At 21.3% G+C, this 16,099-nt stretch overlaps 1 protein-coding gene across 2 annotated transcripts; it reads left to right on the top strand.

Annotated features, from left to right (window-relative positions):
• Nucleotides 1-200: 200 nt before the first annotated feature.
• LOC122507009 lies at nucleotides 201-15,676 on the top strand. Of its 2 annotated transcripts, XM_043619483.1 has the most exons (7): nucleotides 201-357; nucleotides 6,939-7,075; nucleotides 8,407-8,531; nucleotides 8,643-8,782; nucleotides 10,036-10,062; nucleotides 14,705-14,952; nucleotides 15,268-15,676. In XM_043619483.1, the coding sequence occupies exons 1-7, from the start codon at nucleotides 345-347 to the stop codon at nucleotides 15,493-15,495; spliced, it is 918 nt and encodes a 305-aa protein (XP_043475418.1). In that variant the 5' UTR covers nucleotides 201-344; the 3' UTR covers nucleotides 15,496-15,676. The 2 variants fall into 2 exon arrangements, with proteins under 2 accessions (XP_043475418.1, XP_043475419.1); XM_043619484.1 differs by lacking the exon at nucleotides 10,036-10,062.
• The last annotated feature ends 423 nt before the right edge of the window (nucleotides 15,677-16,099 follow it).

Consider the following 16,099-nt stretch of genomic DNA (forward strand, 5'->3'; position numbering starts at 1 on the left):
TCAGGAAAAATTCACAACACTTCTTGTTTCATGTTCTAATATTTACAATAAAAATTGGTAAATTATCTCAAATCCTTTCTATTTTCCATTGCTCCAAAAAAGAAAATTTCAAATATTCGCTAAATTGAAGAGACAATTTTACGGCCCTGGATTTTGCGCATGAATTCCTCTCGTAAAAAAAAGGATGAGTCACACATTGTAGGGAAACATTTCTTGCCGGCTTGTTACCAAGTTAAAATTCAGTCTCGAGTGTTTCGTTACCGAACACGGAATTACTTTTCATCAGTGATTTTGTCATTGTTGCTTCCTCAGTGAAAACAAGATTTCAAAGAATTTTTTTCAACATGTCCGTTCGCAGTGAGTAAAGCAGGAAAATTATTTTTAAATTCACATTTTCCTAACCATATAAGAATCTTAGAGTTAATACCTTTTTATAAAAATTCTATTTTTTACAATTTTTTTTACAATTTTTTACTTTTCAAGAGAAGAAAAAAGTAAGCACCTGATTAAAAAAAAGCAGCAGGCGAAATTAATTGTTTCGGAAATTTTATTATTTTTACATTAAATTTAAATAAAATTTTCTTTTACAATTTGCAAATTTTTAAATTTAGAAAAAAAGAGAAGGAAAAATAAAACGAAGAAAAATTGATAATATACTGATTCAAAGAAGTAAATATTTACAAATATTCTGTCAACTTTATGTAATTTAAAAAGAACAATTGTTTTAGAAGAATTGATTGTTCATGGGAAATTCTCTTGTGGAATGCAACGAATGTCATTTCAGTCACGAAACCGTTATTTCTATAAAGTTTAAATAAAAAACCGTTAAGTTTAAACTTGATTAGGAATTTTTTTCTGTAGCGAGTTAGAATAATTATTAATTTATTTATAAACTAATTTGATTAAAACTATTCTGCAAAAAAATTTATTTGATTCAAATGAACAAGTATAATTATATTCAAGTACAAATATACTTGTTTATTATCAAATAAATATTTATTTTAATCAAATAATTTTTATGTGAGTTAATTAAATCGTATTTGCTTCAAATACACCAAGAGAAAAATTTTATTAACCCAAAAATAATTTATTTGAGTCCAATAAAAGTATTTTTTTTTTTCAAAGCGAACTAGAATATTTATTTGTTATAGTAAAAATGTTATTCAACATAAATAAAAAAATTATTTGAATCAAATAAAAGTTTAATTAAACCAAATAAAAAAAAACAAAAACAAAATAAACCAAATAAAGTTTATTTGAAATAAATAAAAAGTCTAGTTGGCTCTGAGTCAAATATATTTTTTTTCTTGGTGTATTAGCAAATAAATATTTATTTGTATCAAAAAAATTTTACTTGAGTCAATTAAATGGTATATTTGCTTTAAATACTGAAATTATTGATTCAAATAAAAATTATTCGATTTGAATAAAAATTATTTGATTAAAATAAAAATTATTTGATTTGAATAAAAATTATTTGATTTAAATACAAATTATTTGATGTAAATAAAAATTATTTGATTTCCATAAAAATTATTCGATTTAAATAAAATTTATTAGATTCAAGGAATCATTTATTTGATAATAGACAAGTAATCGTTTACTCGAGTAAAGTAAATTTTTTTTCAGTGTAGAGAAGAAATGAGAGAAACAAAATGTTTAAAATTCTAAAGAAGAAACGGTCGAAAAATGTTAATCTGCCTTTGATTATAAATTCCCGAAGAGATCAAGATGTAAATATACACGTAAATAATTAACATCTGTGAATTATTTTCATGTATTCTCTGATGGAAATTTAAAAATAGAATCCTCGAGACAATATAATTACAATAAGAATCATCATCATATATTTATCATGTAACTTGTTATTTACCAAAATTACCTCAAATGTTGTTAAATAATATTTTACACAATTTTCTACTATTACAAAATGTTTTTTAATTTTACTTTTGAATTTAAAAATGATTCTTTTTAAAAATTTTTTTCAATATAATCTTTCAGTATGAAGAATCGTAAAATAAATCTATAAACGTAAAATTTAATTTCGTTATCAGTTAATGTTAATATATTATTAAAAATATTATTAAAAAAAACTTTATTTGAACAAAATAAAATTTGTTTGACGATTTTTACATCCGTTTTTTTCTTATTTTGAGTAATAAATTTGTTTTTAACAAAATGGATTTATTTGAACCAAATAAACTATTTTTGAAGCTAATAAAATATTTTTGAAGCAAATAAAAATTTTATTCAGCACAAATAATATTTTTGAACCAAATAGAAAAAGAAATAAAATCTGTTTGAACCCAATGAAGATTTATTCGAACCGACTAAAATTTATTTTAACCTAATAAAATCTGTTTGAACCAAATACAAGATTTTTGAACCAATTAATATTTTCTTTTACCAAATAAGATTTATCTGAAGCAAATAAAATCTCTTTGAACCAAATAAAATTTTTTTCAATCAAATAGAAATTGCAGCACAAATATAATATTTTTGAACCAAACAAAATATTTTTGAACCAAATAAAATTCTTTGAACCAAATAAACATTATTTGAACAAAAAAAAAATTATTTGAACTAAATAAAAATTATTTCAACCAAATAAAATTTATTTGAACCAAATAACAATTGGCTCTGAAACTCAAATTTATACATCTTTCTTTACCGATGTATAGAAATTGATTAATTATCCTTAATTAATTCAATAATAAAAATTATTATTTAACAATAAAATTGAAGGTAAAATGTAAAAAAAAAATTGTTTTTCAAAGAACAGATTTTTTTATGAGTAGTTTTCTTTCAGTATAATAATATATATTCTGTTGATATATATATATGCACTGTTCCTCCATAAAAATTATTAATCCACTTTTCTTTTTATGTCTAAATAAATGATGAATTTATCTTCATTTCTTGCAAAATTGATGACATTTCTCAATGGAGTATTGCATAATTATATACAGGAGCATAAAAATTCCAACATGAACAATTTATGTGTCGCCTCAACATTTTATTTCTATTCTAGGTTGTCGTCATCCTGCGCTTGCTTCTTTTCGCGGCCTTGCAACCTATATATGCGATTCGCATTTTATTAATTGCTTCGTAACTCGAAAATGTCCTATTGCAAAATTTTCCCTCTTTTTTCAATAATTTAAAGAAAATCACATTCGTTTCCATTTTTCCATTCAGTTGCAATGCCATTAAATCATAATAACATAATAATATTATTAATATTATTTTTGAAAATAATTTAAATTTTTCCAAAAGAATTTTATTAAAAGTTTAGAAAAATAATTTAATTCTTTCGGAAAATTTTATGTAGGGTAGAGTGGGGTAAAAAAGCCATGGTGTAAAAAAGCCATTTGAGTTTTATTTAAAAACTATTAAGCCGATTTATCAGCTGTTTAGAATATAAATACTATTAGGTAATACGCAACTTTTGAATCTAATTTGAATGTTGTACCTAGATTAATATTGTTTTTATTGTAATTTTAATTTTTTGTTGCTTTTTTGAAAACATTTTGGTGAACTTTTCAAACATATTACAATCTGATTAAGTGAACGAATAGTAAAAGTAAATGTTTGTACATAAGGAGAAAAGTATACCGAAAACGTATACAATGTTAATTTTTAGAAATTGAACTGAATTGACAATTTATTTTTGCTTTTTTTAATAACTGGTCTTGGGTGTAAAAAAGCCAGGGCAAAAAATCCATTGAATATTTTGTGAAATTCACTTGTTTTCTATTTAAACTAACCTTCTTATTTTACAAAATTTCTCGTGTTTATTTAATAAAATAAATTAAACACGACGAAAAAGTAGTTCAAAGTGCATTTAAAAAATAAACAATGAATAAACGGTTGCAACGAAATATGTTATCTGTGGTAAAACTTAAAGAGAACTTCTAAAAAAGGTACGAAAAATTGGCAGTGCAAATCGAAAACAGGTAAACTTAATATAATTTTCAATTTTCCTTGCTAAAAACTCTTTCATAATTATTAAAATATTTTTCAAATAAGACTATTTGTCATATAAATAAAGGAAAAATATAAAAATACCTAAATTGATAACGTGTTTTGCTAAAATCGTAGGGTGGCTTTTTCACCCCACCAGGTGGTGCAAAAAAGCCACTTGCAGTGCTTTCGTAAAACTCTTATAACTTAGTCCTTTCATGAGATAAAAAATATTTCCGTCAAGAATTTTCAAGCTTAATAACTAAACTTTCAATAACAATTGGAAATTTGAGAAAAAAATTTTAAATACAGATTTTACAGCATCAAAAGTAAAAATGTGGCTTTTTTACCCCACTCTACCCTATCTATTGAAAATATTGAATTCCTTCAATGAATTTTATTCTTTATGAAAATAATTGAATTGTTGAGAAAAATTTTTTTATAACTTTTAAAAAGTAGTTTAATTTTTTCAACGAATTTTATTAGAACATTTTCAAAATAAATTCTGTCCAGGGATTTAAAATTGTACTGAAAATAATTGAATTCTTTCTAGGAATTTAATTAGATTAAATTGTCAATAATTGAATTCCTTCGAAGAATTTTTATTATTTAGAAAAATAACTAATGTTTTTAAAATTTTATTCATGGTTTTGAAAATAATTGAATTTTTTCGAGAAATTTTAATTAAAATTGTATTGAAAAAATGGAATTCCTTTACAATTGCTACTAAATAGATAATATTAATTATATTGATAATTATATAATTAAAACAATATATAATTAATGTTCTAATTCCTTTATCAGCAATTCATAACAAACTTTACTTAAAAAAGAAATAATTCATCACAAAACTTAAATAGTATTTTGAACGTATATTTAAAAAATTTATTTTTTAAACATCTAGTTATTAGTATTATTTTTAAATTATGTGTTATTTAATTTATTATAATTAGCATATAATTAGTATATTTTTGCTTGAAGCAGGAAGTTAAGAAATAAAACATTTTCTTAAAAAAAATACTTTTAAAAATAACTGCTTGTAGCATTTATGATTGTAAATTAATTACAAGAAGATGGGATCTCAGTGTTATGATAATTGTCGAGTCTTCATTCTAAACAAAACCAACTGCAACGCTGATAATTAACACATTGTATCATTAAATACCATCAATACAGCAAAGAGATTTAATTCTCTTTCGTTTGTAATGTATATTTGAAAAGAGCAAAAATATCTTTTTTTTCCATTGTTTTCCATTTTTTTCCTTCAATTTTTATTTATTTATTTATTATTTATTCATGAAATTAAGAAAAATATCTTATTCTTTTAAAAACAATTTAAAGACTTTTTATTTGTTTTAAATAAATTTTTTATGATTTAAGTAAAATTTTATTTATTATTTATTTGGTTCAAGTAAAAATTTTATTTTGTTTAAATAAACTTTTTTTGGTTCATAATAATTAATAGTCACTAATTCTAAATAGTGAACGTTTCGACTAATTCAAATTTAGAGAGTAGTTTAAAAAAACGGGTTTCAGAAAAGAGAAATCGAAACGAATCTTCATTTTCCTAAAAGAAAAAATATTCATATTTCGAATGAGATTGTTCTTATGATGATCATTTGATGTAGAGGAATGTCAATTGTTTTATGAATGAAACCCTTAGCGTGGGAGGCAAAGTATATTCTCCATAATTACAAGTGATTCGTAATCTCGAGGGATTAAATTTAACCGGTCGTCTCTTACTAAGTAGACTAGAAAAAATTAGAATTTGTTCTGCGAATTTTTCAGGATCATAAAGTTCACGGTATATGAAAAAAAAAATATATATATATATATATTAATATTTATTCAAGTTGAAAACGTCATCGAAACAGAAATAATCATGAACACACATAATTTCAATGACGTTCCCTCCGAACACAATTATTCGTCATGGATCAATAATCTGGACCATTTAATTTCAATTATTTTTAACACAGATTTATTGTATTAATTCATTCCTCGAGTATTATTTTCTTCTCTCTCTCTATCTTTCTCTGTCTGATCTGAGACAGAGACCAGCTTTTGTTTTCAAGCGAAAGAAAATTTTTTCTTATTTAATAAAATGCTAAATTCTCGAGATATTTTCTGTTATATTTTCCTGCTTCCTGTTTCAATAAATTTTTCTATTTTCTTGAAAATATTTATTATCTATTTATATATATTTTATTTTATCAAAATTAATAATAATTTTTAACTATATCAATATTTTTGAAGGAATTTTTGTCACAAACTTTATTATCATGACATTTAATGAATTTTCATTATTAATTATTAATTTTTTATTATTAAAATTCTATCAGGTAATAATTTGTCGACTTAATTATCTATTAAACAAACTTTCTGTTTAGAAAAAAATTCTTATTAATTTAAATTAAAAAGTTGAAAGTTTTACTCAATGAAAAACTTCCTAATTAATTTTTTTATTATTATTTTTAAATTCTTCGTAATTTAAATTCAAAAGTTGAAAGTTTTACTTAATGAAAATCTTTCTAATTAATTTTTTTATTATTATTTTTAAATTCTTCGTAATTTAAATTCAAAAGTTGAAAGTTTTACTTAATGAAAATCTTTCTAATTAATTTCTTTATTCTAATTTTAAATTATTCTTAATTTAAATCCAAAAATTAAAAGTTTTACTTAAAGAAAATCTTCCTTATTAATTTTTTTATTCTAATTTTAAATTATTCTTAATTTAAATTCAAAAATTGAAAGTTTTACTTAATGAAAATCTTTCTAATTAATTTTTACCCAATGACTGTTCTAAAGAATAAAAACTATGGTGTAACTAATCATTGTTATTATTATTATTATATTTTATTATTATTACTAATACTATTTTTGTTGTTAATATTAATATTACTATAATTGTTATTATTTTGATGAATATTAATATTCTGCTTATTTTAATTATTTCCATTATTATGATTGTTTTTCAGCATTGCAAACTGAAGATAAATTGGAGTATCAGTTCTTTCCATCAAGAGGAAATCAGGTCCAATTTCGTGTGAAAGCAGCAAATGATGCTCACGTTGCACTCACACCTGGTCCTCAAGAAGGAGAACCAATGTACGAGGTATGAGAAAAATTTTCTAATCAAAATTCTATTTTAATATTTCGTTTAAATAAATAAAAGAAAATTCAAATTATTTTATTTAAAGCATTGAGAAAACAAATATTTTTTTAAAAAACTAAAAAAAACAATATTAGATCTAGATTATTTATTTGTTTTAAATAAAAATTTTATTCGACATAAATAAAACTTTTATTTGAACCAAACACAATTTATTTGAAACAAATACAATTTATTTGAACCAAATAAATAATTTAGTAGGCTGTCGATCAAATATATCTTTTCTTTGGGTGCAAAAATTGAGTTTGATTTAAATTGAATATTGAATTAAATTAAATTAACTAATTAATTAATTAAATTAAATTAAATTGAATATAATAAATTAAATTAATATTTAATCATTTTATCCAAAAAATTGAAAATTATTTAATTCTTTCGAAGAAGTTTATCATAAAATTTGAGAATAATTAAATTTCAAGGAAGAATTTTAGTAAAATTTTTGAAAATCCCAATTCAATTCTTGCGATGAATTTTATTCCTTATAAAAATAATTGAATTGTTTCAAAGGATTTATTCAAAATTTAGAATATAATTGGATGCTTTCAAAACATTTTATTAAAAATTTAAAAAAAAATGGAATTACTTCAAAGCATTTATTAAAATTTTAGAAAATATTTGAATTTTTTCGAAAAATATTAAAAATTCAAAAATAAAATTGAATTCTTTCATGAAATTTTATTAAAATTGCATTTAAAATAAATGAACTTTTGCAAAGAATTTTACTATTTACAAAAATAATTGAATTGTTTCAAAGGATTTATTATAATTTTAAAAAATAATTGAATTCTTTCGTGAAATTTTATTGAAAATAATTGAATTGTTTTGAAGGATTTATAAAAATTTTAGAAAATAATTGAATTCTTTCGTGAAATTCTATTAAAATTTTGTTGAAAATAATTGAATTTTTGCAAAAAATGTTACTATTTATAATAAAAATAATTGAATTGTTTCAAAGAATTTATTATAATTTTAGAAAATAATTGAATTCTTTTGGAAAAATTTAAAAGCGAATTAAGAAAAAAGTTGAATTCTTTTGTGAAATTTTACTAAAAATAATGAATCTTTGCAAAGATTTTACTATTAAAATAATTGAATTGATTCGAAGAATTTATTAAAATTTTAGAAAATAATTAAATTCTTTAGTGAAATTTTATTAATATTTTGTTGAAAATAAAATTTCCAGCACGAAAATTATAATTTTTCTTTTATTACAATTAATAATTAAATAATTAATATAAATGAATTTATTGTCTAATTGAATAAATAATTCCCAGATTTTCATTGGCGGTTGGTCAAATGCAAAATCCGTTATTCGCAAGAACAGAACAAAGCCCGAGGTTGCTGAAGCTGAAACTTCATCAATTCTCAGCGCCGATGAGTTTCGCGGTTTTTGGATAAGGTATATTGATTTCAAAATAAATTTTAATTCATAGACCAATACTACTCTAAAAATATAATTATTATTGTATTAATTTAATTGTAATACGAAATTTCTTTTTTTGCTATTCAGATGGAGCGATAATTTATTGACAGTTGGAAGAGAAGGTTTTCATGAACCAATGCTAAGTTACACTGATTCTGAATTCATAAATGTTGGTTTCATTGGATTTTGCACCGGATGGGGTGCTTGCGGTGAATGGCAACTCGAAGGTAAGTGATATCAAAATATAAAAATTCCAAACTTAATAAAAATATTAAGAAAAAAAATTTTCAAATATTAAAAATTTAATATTTGAATTGGAACTATTTAATCCACAAACTTAATCTTAAAATTATATTAATAAAAACTTAATCATAAAATGGTAAATTTATTCAATATTCAAATTATTAAAATAAAATCATTAGTTTAAAAATTTTTAATTCTTATCATAAGATCGAGTGTGGAAAATTTATAACTAAATAAACCAGTAAATTTGAAAGAATTAATTACAATTATTCAAATTAATTCCTCGTAATTAATAATTAATTAATTCAGTTGAAAACATTATTATAATCACGATAATATTAATAATTATTTTTGGTATTAATTACTACTATATTCATAGGTATTAATAACCAAAAATAATAATTCTTAATAGTAATTATTATTATTAATTATTAGTCATTATTATTATTAATTCTCAATGATATTCTTAATAAGTAATTCTTCACTGATTAATAGTAAAAAAAAAGATTCTTATTATTCATTTCTATTCTAGTTACATTAGTCACCGGTAAAACTATTTTACATAATTATCCCGAAGTCAATTAATTTTCAATTTTTAATTAGTTCTAATTTCTGATTCTATATTTTTTTATTTCAGTTCAAATTTATTGAATTTAATTTTAATTCTGATCTTATTTTTTATTAAAATTCAAATTTATTAAATTTAATTTCAATATAAATTCTATTTTATTTTACTATTACAAGAATTAGTAGCTGCCTAAATAAAATTATATTAACTATAAATTTTATTAAATTAAAAAAAAAATAAAATTTAATTTATAATTTAATTTTTTTTTCTAAATTCTAAATTCCAATTTCTGAAAAAGAAAGAAAAAAGTAAATAATAATAATAACTAATTGTAGTCAATAGCAATTAGTAATTGAAACTAATTAATAAGAATTAATAAGAATTAATAATAATTATTAATAATTTCCAGTAATTCACAATAATAATAATAATTCTTGAGAATTAATTATTATTCATTTGAAAATTAATTTTAAATAGTAAAAATTTACATAATTAAAAATTGCATTAAAATACTTTTGGTAATGGTAAAAGCTTTGTGTGGAATAACTAATGAGGGGCTTTTGGTTAAAAAACAATTTCTCATTAATATTTAATATTAATTAATTCTTTTTCTTCTTTGCAATAATTTTGGGATTATTTTGGACAAATATTTCTTTATCTTTTTTCCAGCGTGTTGTTTCGGCGATTTCGACGGTTGTACGTAATGTATTTCTAATTAGCAAAACATAAATTTGACGCTGCGAGATAGATTTGGCTTTTTGTTAAATTTGCATAAAAATGCTCTTGGCCTTCCCGCACGCTTTCAAACAATGTTACGCAACACTGTGTTAGTTTGAATTAAAAATAGATTTCACTTCTGCCTTCTTAATAATCACTAGATTTTTAATCTCCCAACCCCCTTCCCCCTTCTATCTATTAAAAGAAAACCAAACATTAATATTCGTGAAATTTAAAAAAAAGACAAAAATAAAAATCTATAAACGACTTTTTTGTCGAAAAAAAAATTGTAAACAAAATTTTATAATCTCCACATTTTTTATCTTCCTCCTCTTTCCCAAAAGAAAACGAAAATAAAATAAATTATAACGAAAAAATATCTGAACTTTAAAAAAATTAAATTGTATTTAAATTCAAAATTGTAAAAAAAATGTGTAATAATCTCGACATTTTTAAATTTTCTTCTCTTTATTGAAAAAAAACCAAAATAGAAAAAATAACCAAAATTTAAACAATTAAAATTAAAATTCAAAAAATTAAATTCTATAATCGATTTTTTTCAAAAAAAAGAATTGTAAAAAAATTTGCAATAAACTCCACATTTTAATTCTTTTTTCTCTTTATCGAAAAAAAACAAAAATAGAAAAAATAATATCGAGAGAATATCAAAGATTTAAATTAAATTTAAATTCAAAAGACAAAATTCTGTAAATTATTTTTTTTTTAAAAGAATAATAAAAAAATTTGTAATAAATTTCACATTATTAATCTTTCTTCTCTTTATCAAAAAAAAAACAAAATAAAAAAAATAATGTCAAAAAAATATCAAAAATTTTAAAAATTAAATGTAAATTTAAAAAACATAATTCTATAAACGATTTTCTTTCGAGAAAAGAATTATAAAAATTTATAATAAACTCCACATTTTTAATTTTTCTTCTCTTTATCGAAAAAAAATCAAAATGAAAAAAATAATATCGAAAAAAATATCTAAAATTGAAAAAATTAAAATTCAAATTCAAAAAATTAAATTCTATTAACGATTTTTTACAAAAATGAATTTTAAAAAAATTTGTAATAAACTCCACATTTTAAATCTTTTCTTTTTATCGGAAAAAAACAAAATAAAAAAAATGTCAAAAAAATATCAAAAATTTAAATTAAGTTTCAATTCAAAAAACAAAATTCTGTAAACAATACTTTTTTAACAAATTTGTAATAAATTCCACATTATTAATCTTTCTTCTCTGTATAAAAAGAAATCAAAACTTATAAAAATAATGTCAAAAAAATATCAAAAATTTAAAAAATTTAAATTTAGAAAATAAAATTCTATTAACGATTTTCTTTCGAGAAGAGAATTATAAAAATTTTTAATAAACTCCACAGTTTTAATTTTTTTTCTCTTTATCAAAAAAAAACCAAAATAGAAAAAATATCCAAAATTTCAAAAATTTAAATTAATTTTAAATTCAAAAACAAAATTCTATGAATGGATTTTTTCTAAGACAAAAATTTTCAAATAAGAAAAAAATGATTTCTTTTAATTTTCAGTTTTTTTTCGTTCTTTTTTCTTTTTTTTATGTAATTGTAATAAGTGTAAAATATTGCGAACAAGACTATAAATTTTGCATCACTGGATAATAGAATTTTCACAGGATCGATGATAATTATCTTTCCTTTTTTTTTCTATTTCTATCATCAATACGAATGAAAATGAACGGAAAACACGCAATTCTAGAAAATTTTTCCCATACTGCAACTTTTGCATATAAAACAAACTTCTTTTGTCCTTGCCAACAAAATATTGATTTTTAATCCTTGTAGGTCAGAGACTGATTTGAGTCGGGTTGGCGTCAAACATATATATATTCATTTAATTTGTAAAAAGAAGGTCACTTATATTAGAAAAACAAGTCGCTAAATTATCGTTCACTGTTTAATCTTATTTGTCGGGACTCGGAACACACGTTTAAAGAATCGTAATCAATTTTTTTTTTTTTTGCTTTTCTTTCCAACTTGATTCATGATCAAAATTTTAAGTGAAAATTGAAAATCCTTGACACACAAGAAATATGTACTGTTTTTTCTATTTTTCGCAAGAATATTAAATATACGAAAATTGTCTAGCAAATAATGGAATAATAGCGAAATTATCGATTCTTTTATCTTTAAAAGAGTTTTTATCAAATATTTCGAGAGAAAAACAATGAAAAAATATTGTTTAAAATTTTTTAAATGTATTTTTTTTATTATTGATATAAAAAAAGACACTATTTTTTTCTCTTTTCTTCTAAACTTGTAATTTTTAGTTTTTGTGTGCAGCGTATTTATTTTCCACCTCTCGGTGTTCTCCTTAATTTTGTTTATCAGTTTATTGATTATTTTCTTTTATTATTTTCAATTTCTAATAATTTTTTTTATTTCTATTTTTTACGACTTGAAAAAGAAATCAATGAAATAAAATTTTCTTATCTTTTTTACGATTTTTTGCCAACAAAAAATTTTTTTTTCCTTTTTTTCTGCGTTATCATTACTTTTTTGTTGCAAAATTATTGCATTCGATTTGTATTGTTTAATAATAAATATATATTAATAATAAATATTATTTTTTAATAATTATACCTATTAATAATTTAAATTTAATTTCATTTTATAAAAATTACATTGAAAAAAATTTATTTGTTTTAAATAACCGATTTTTATTTCCAAATAAATATTTATACTTGAATCAAATAATTTTTATTAAAATCAGATAAATTTTATTTCAACTGATAATTTCTTTATTTAATATTTTATTTTTATTTATTTATTAAATTATACACGAGACGAGTCTTTTCGTTTATTTCAAGCAAATACCTTTTAATTGCTTCGAATAAAAATTATTATTGATTCAAATAAATATTTAATAACCGATTATTAAATAAACTAACGTGCGGCCTCAAGTTAATCGATTAAAATAATATCAAAATATTTATATAATAATAAAATAAATAATAAAATATAATATAATAATAATAATAATATAATAATAATAATATATATAATATAATATATAATAATAATAATAATAATAATAATAATAATAATAATAATAATAATAATAATAATAATAATAATAATAATATATAATATATATTATAATATAATATATTAATATTTATATTTTTTTTATTAACAAAATAATAACTATTTTTTTTTTTTAAAATAATAATATTATATATTTTTTATTAAAAAAATAATAAATATTTTTCATTAAAAAAATAATACATATTTTTTATGAAAAAAATAATAAATATTTTTTTAGTGTATAATATATTTAAAAAAATTCGATTATAATACTATAAGTTTTTATGCAAATTAAAAAAATACAAATAAGTAAATAGAAAAAGTAAAAATAGAAGAAATTATTTTTTCATATAATAGAATTTTAATAATTCTTTGTTTATTTAAAAAAATAATTTACCTTTTTATTTATTTTTTTTTTTCACTAGAAAAAGTGGAAAAAGTTTTTAGTAAAATTGTTCTTTTAAAACTTAATCCATAGAATTGCACTAAACAAAAGATAGGATCTATATTTTTTCGTCCTTGTCATTTTCCTATACCTATAGTTTTTTTTTCTTTTTTTCATAAAACCTTATATGTTATTACGCAATATTGTAATTTGAGTTGTTGATTTACTTGACAGGTATTGCGTTTCAATTGAAAATGTCAAATCGATTTTCAATGAAATCTAAAATTGATTACATCAATTTGGGTATTTATTCGGATTTTCCTATTTTATTCCGATTATTATCGACGAATTTTACTTTATTTTTTACCACTTGTGAATGCATTATCACCTTTTTGTATTTTTAAAAATTGTTTTGTTTGCTTTTTTATATTCCTTATTAATAAAATAATTCCTGGCTTTAGAGAATAAAAATTTTCTCTTTCATTCACTGTCTGATAAGGAAAATTTCCCATTTCTATTTTCGAATGAAGGAATTTTGAATTTTATATTATAATTTATAATTAATAATTATAAATAAAAAAAAGTATATATTATAATTAAAACTAAAATTTTCTTTTTAAATAGGAAATTAAAAAATTTGCTCCAAATTTTTACGGAAAAAAATTTAATTATTCTCACAGTCGCATTTTTTGACTGAAAGTAATTTTTTGAGAAAATGGGGTTTAATTTCTCCACTTGAGAACGCCAAGGTCACCACCAGAGGGCAGGGAAAATTCCAAGAAAGAACCGAACTGCCATCTAGCGGTGACCTTGGCGTTCGCAGGTGGAGAATAACATCGCCATATTGATTCTCAAGATATTCGTAATGTTCGTAATTAGAGAGTTTAATAATTTGAATAAATAAATATTAATTAGTATTTAATAATAATAGTTGAAAAATAAATTAAAACTAAGAAAAAAATAAAATAAATTTAAAAAATAAATTCAAATAACAATAGTTAATATTAATAACACTGAAAAAAATCTCCTTCGTTCGAACATTGAAAATTTGTGCCCGAAACATTATTTGTACGGCTTTCTTTTTGTAGAAAAATCAAATAAAAATCCTTCACTGTTATTATAATTTGATAAAATTGAAATTTTAGTATAAAATCGAATTACTTACAGACGATTCACCAACACCTTCCGCTCCGGTTGTTCCAATGTCATCAGCGAGTCCAACGGGAGTTTGGTGTGAAGCCGTCGGAGGAGTATTACCTGCGGGTGCTCTAGAAGGCGGAAACGACATTGACGGCATCTTGTTTGTTGGAAGAGCTAATCACGAAGGTGCTCTCATTCCGGGCAAAGTGAATCCCCAACATGGCGTTTGTTACGTGGCTTGGGGTGGCGAGGAACACGGAAAATCCGATTACGAGGTGATAAAAAAATCCAAAACAATCACACCTTTGGGGGAAAAGAAAAAGAAAACATTTTTTCAAAAAATAATAATACAAAAGCAGAATTTCTTCCGGAAAAAAATGTTTGCCAATTTTTTTTTTAAATATTTTTTTCAAAAAATTTATCAATTTCATTGGACATTTTTCTATATTGGAACATATTTAGTTTGGAATTTTTTTATGTGAAACTTTTGTCCTACAATATAAAAATAATAAAAAAATAGCAAAAAATAAAATTTGCAAAATTAATTAAGAATCCAACTCACCGATTGTTTTTCGTTCCTTTTTTTCCAGGTTTTATGCAGCAGTGCCGCAATGTGGGTTCCAACAAGTGGCGAAAATATTCCGCCAAATGCCGTTCCCGGAGGACAAACAGAAGATGGCGAAACACTTTTCATTGGCCGTGTTAATCACGAGGGCACAGTAACTATCGGCAAAGTCCAACCGTCACACAAATGTCTCTATATTTCTTTTGCCGGACAAGAAGTTCCATTCAATGATTTCGAAATTCTTGTTTCATAAAGAAATCAACGAAAAAAAAAAATTTTTTAATGCAAAAATTGAGGAGGAAAATAATCTCACTCAAAAATTGAAAGCTTTCTTCAAATCACATTTTGAGGTCCTGAATATTCACGCGCGACGATTTTCATCACCTTGCACTAATAAAAAAAAAGAAAAAAACCAAATAATAATTAATTAAAAATGTAATAAGAAAAATGAAAAATTTTGCTTAAAATTACAGGAAAAAAAGTACAATTTCGTTTTTACACGAATTTCAATTTTGTACACTGAATTTTCTTTCTAGTGTTGTAATTATTTAACGCAAAAAAAAATCAAAATGAACGAATTGAACTGAAATTGTACCTTCGATGCGGAAATAAAATTTATTTTTTATTTTGTAAAAATATATATTATAATTTTATATTTTTACTATTGGTATAATATTATAATATATTTTTAGTATTTCATTATAATGTATTCGTATTATAAATTATAATAATTATTAAGATAATAATTATGATATTAAAATATTATAATTATAATTAAGTAATAATTATAATAATAAAATATTATAATTATAATCGTTCTTATAATATATTTTTAAAATTATATTATCATATATTTA

Source organism: Leptopilina heterotoma, unplaced genomic scaffold, assembly GCF_015476425.1.
Source record: "Leptopilina heterotoma isolate Lh14 unplaced genomic scaffold, ASM1547642v1 Lhet_44, whole genome shotgun sequence".
Classification (NCBI taxonomy): Eukaryota; Metazoa; Arthropoda; class Insecta; order Hymenoptera; family Figitidae; genus Leptopilina; species Leptopilina heterotoma.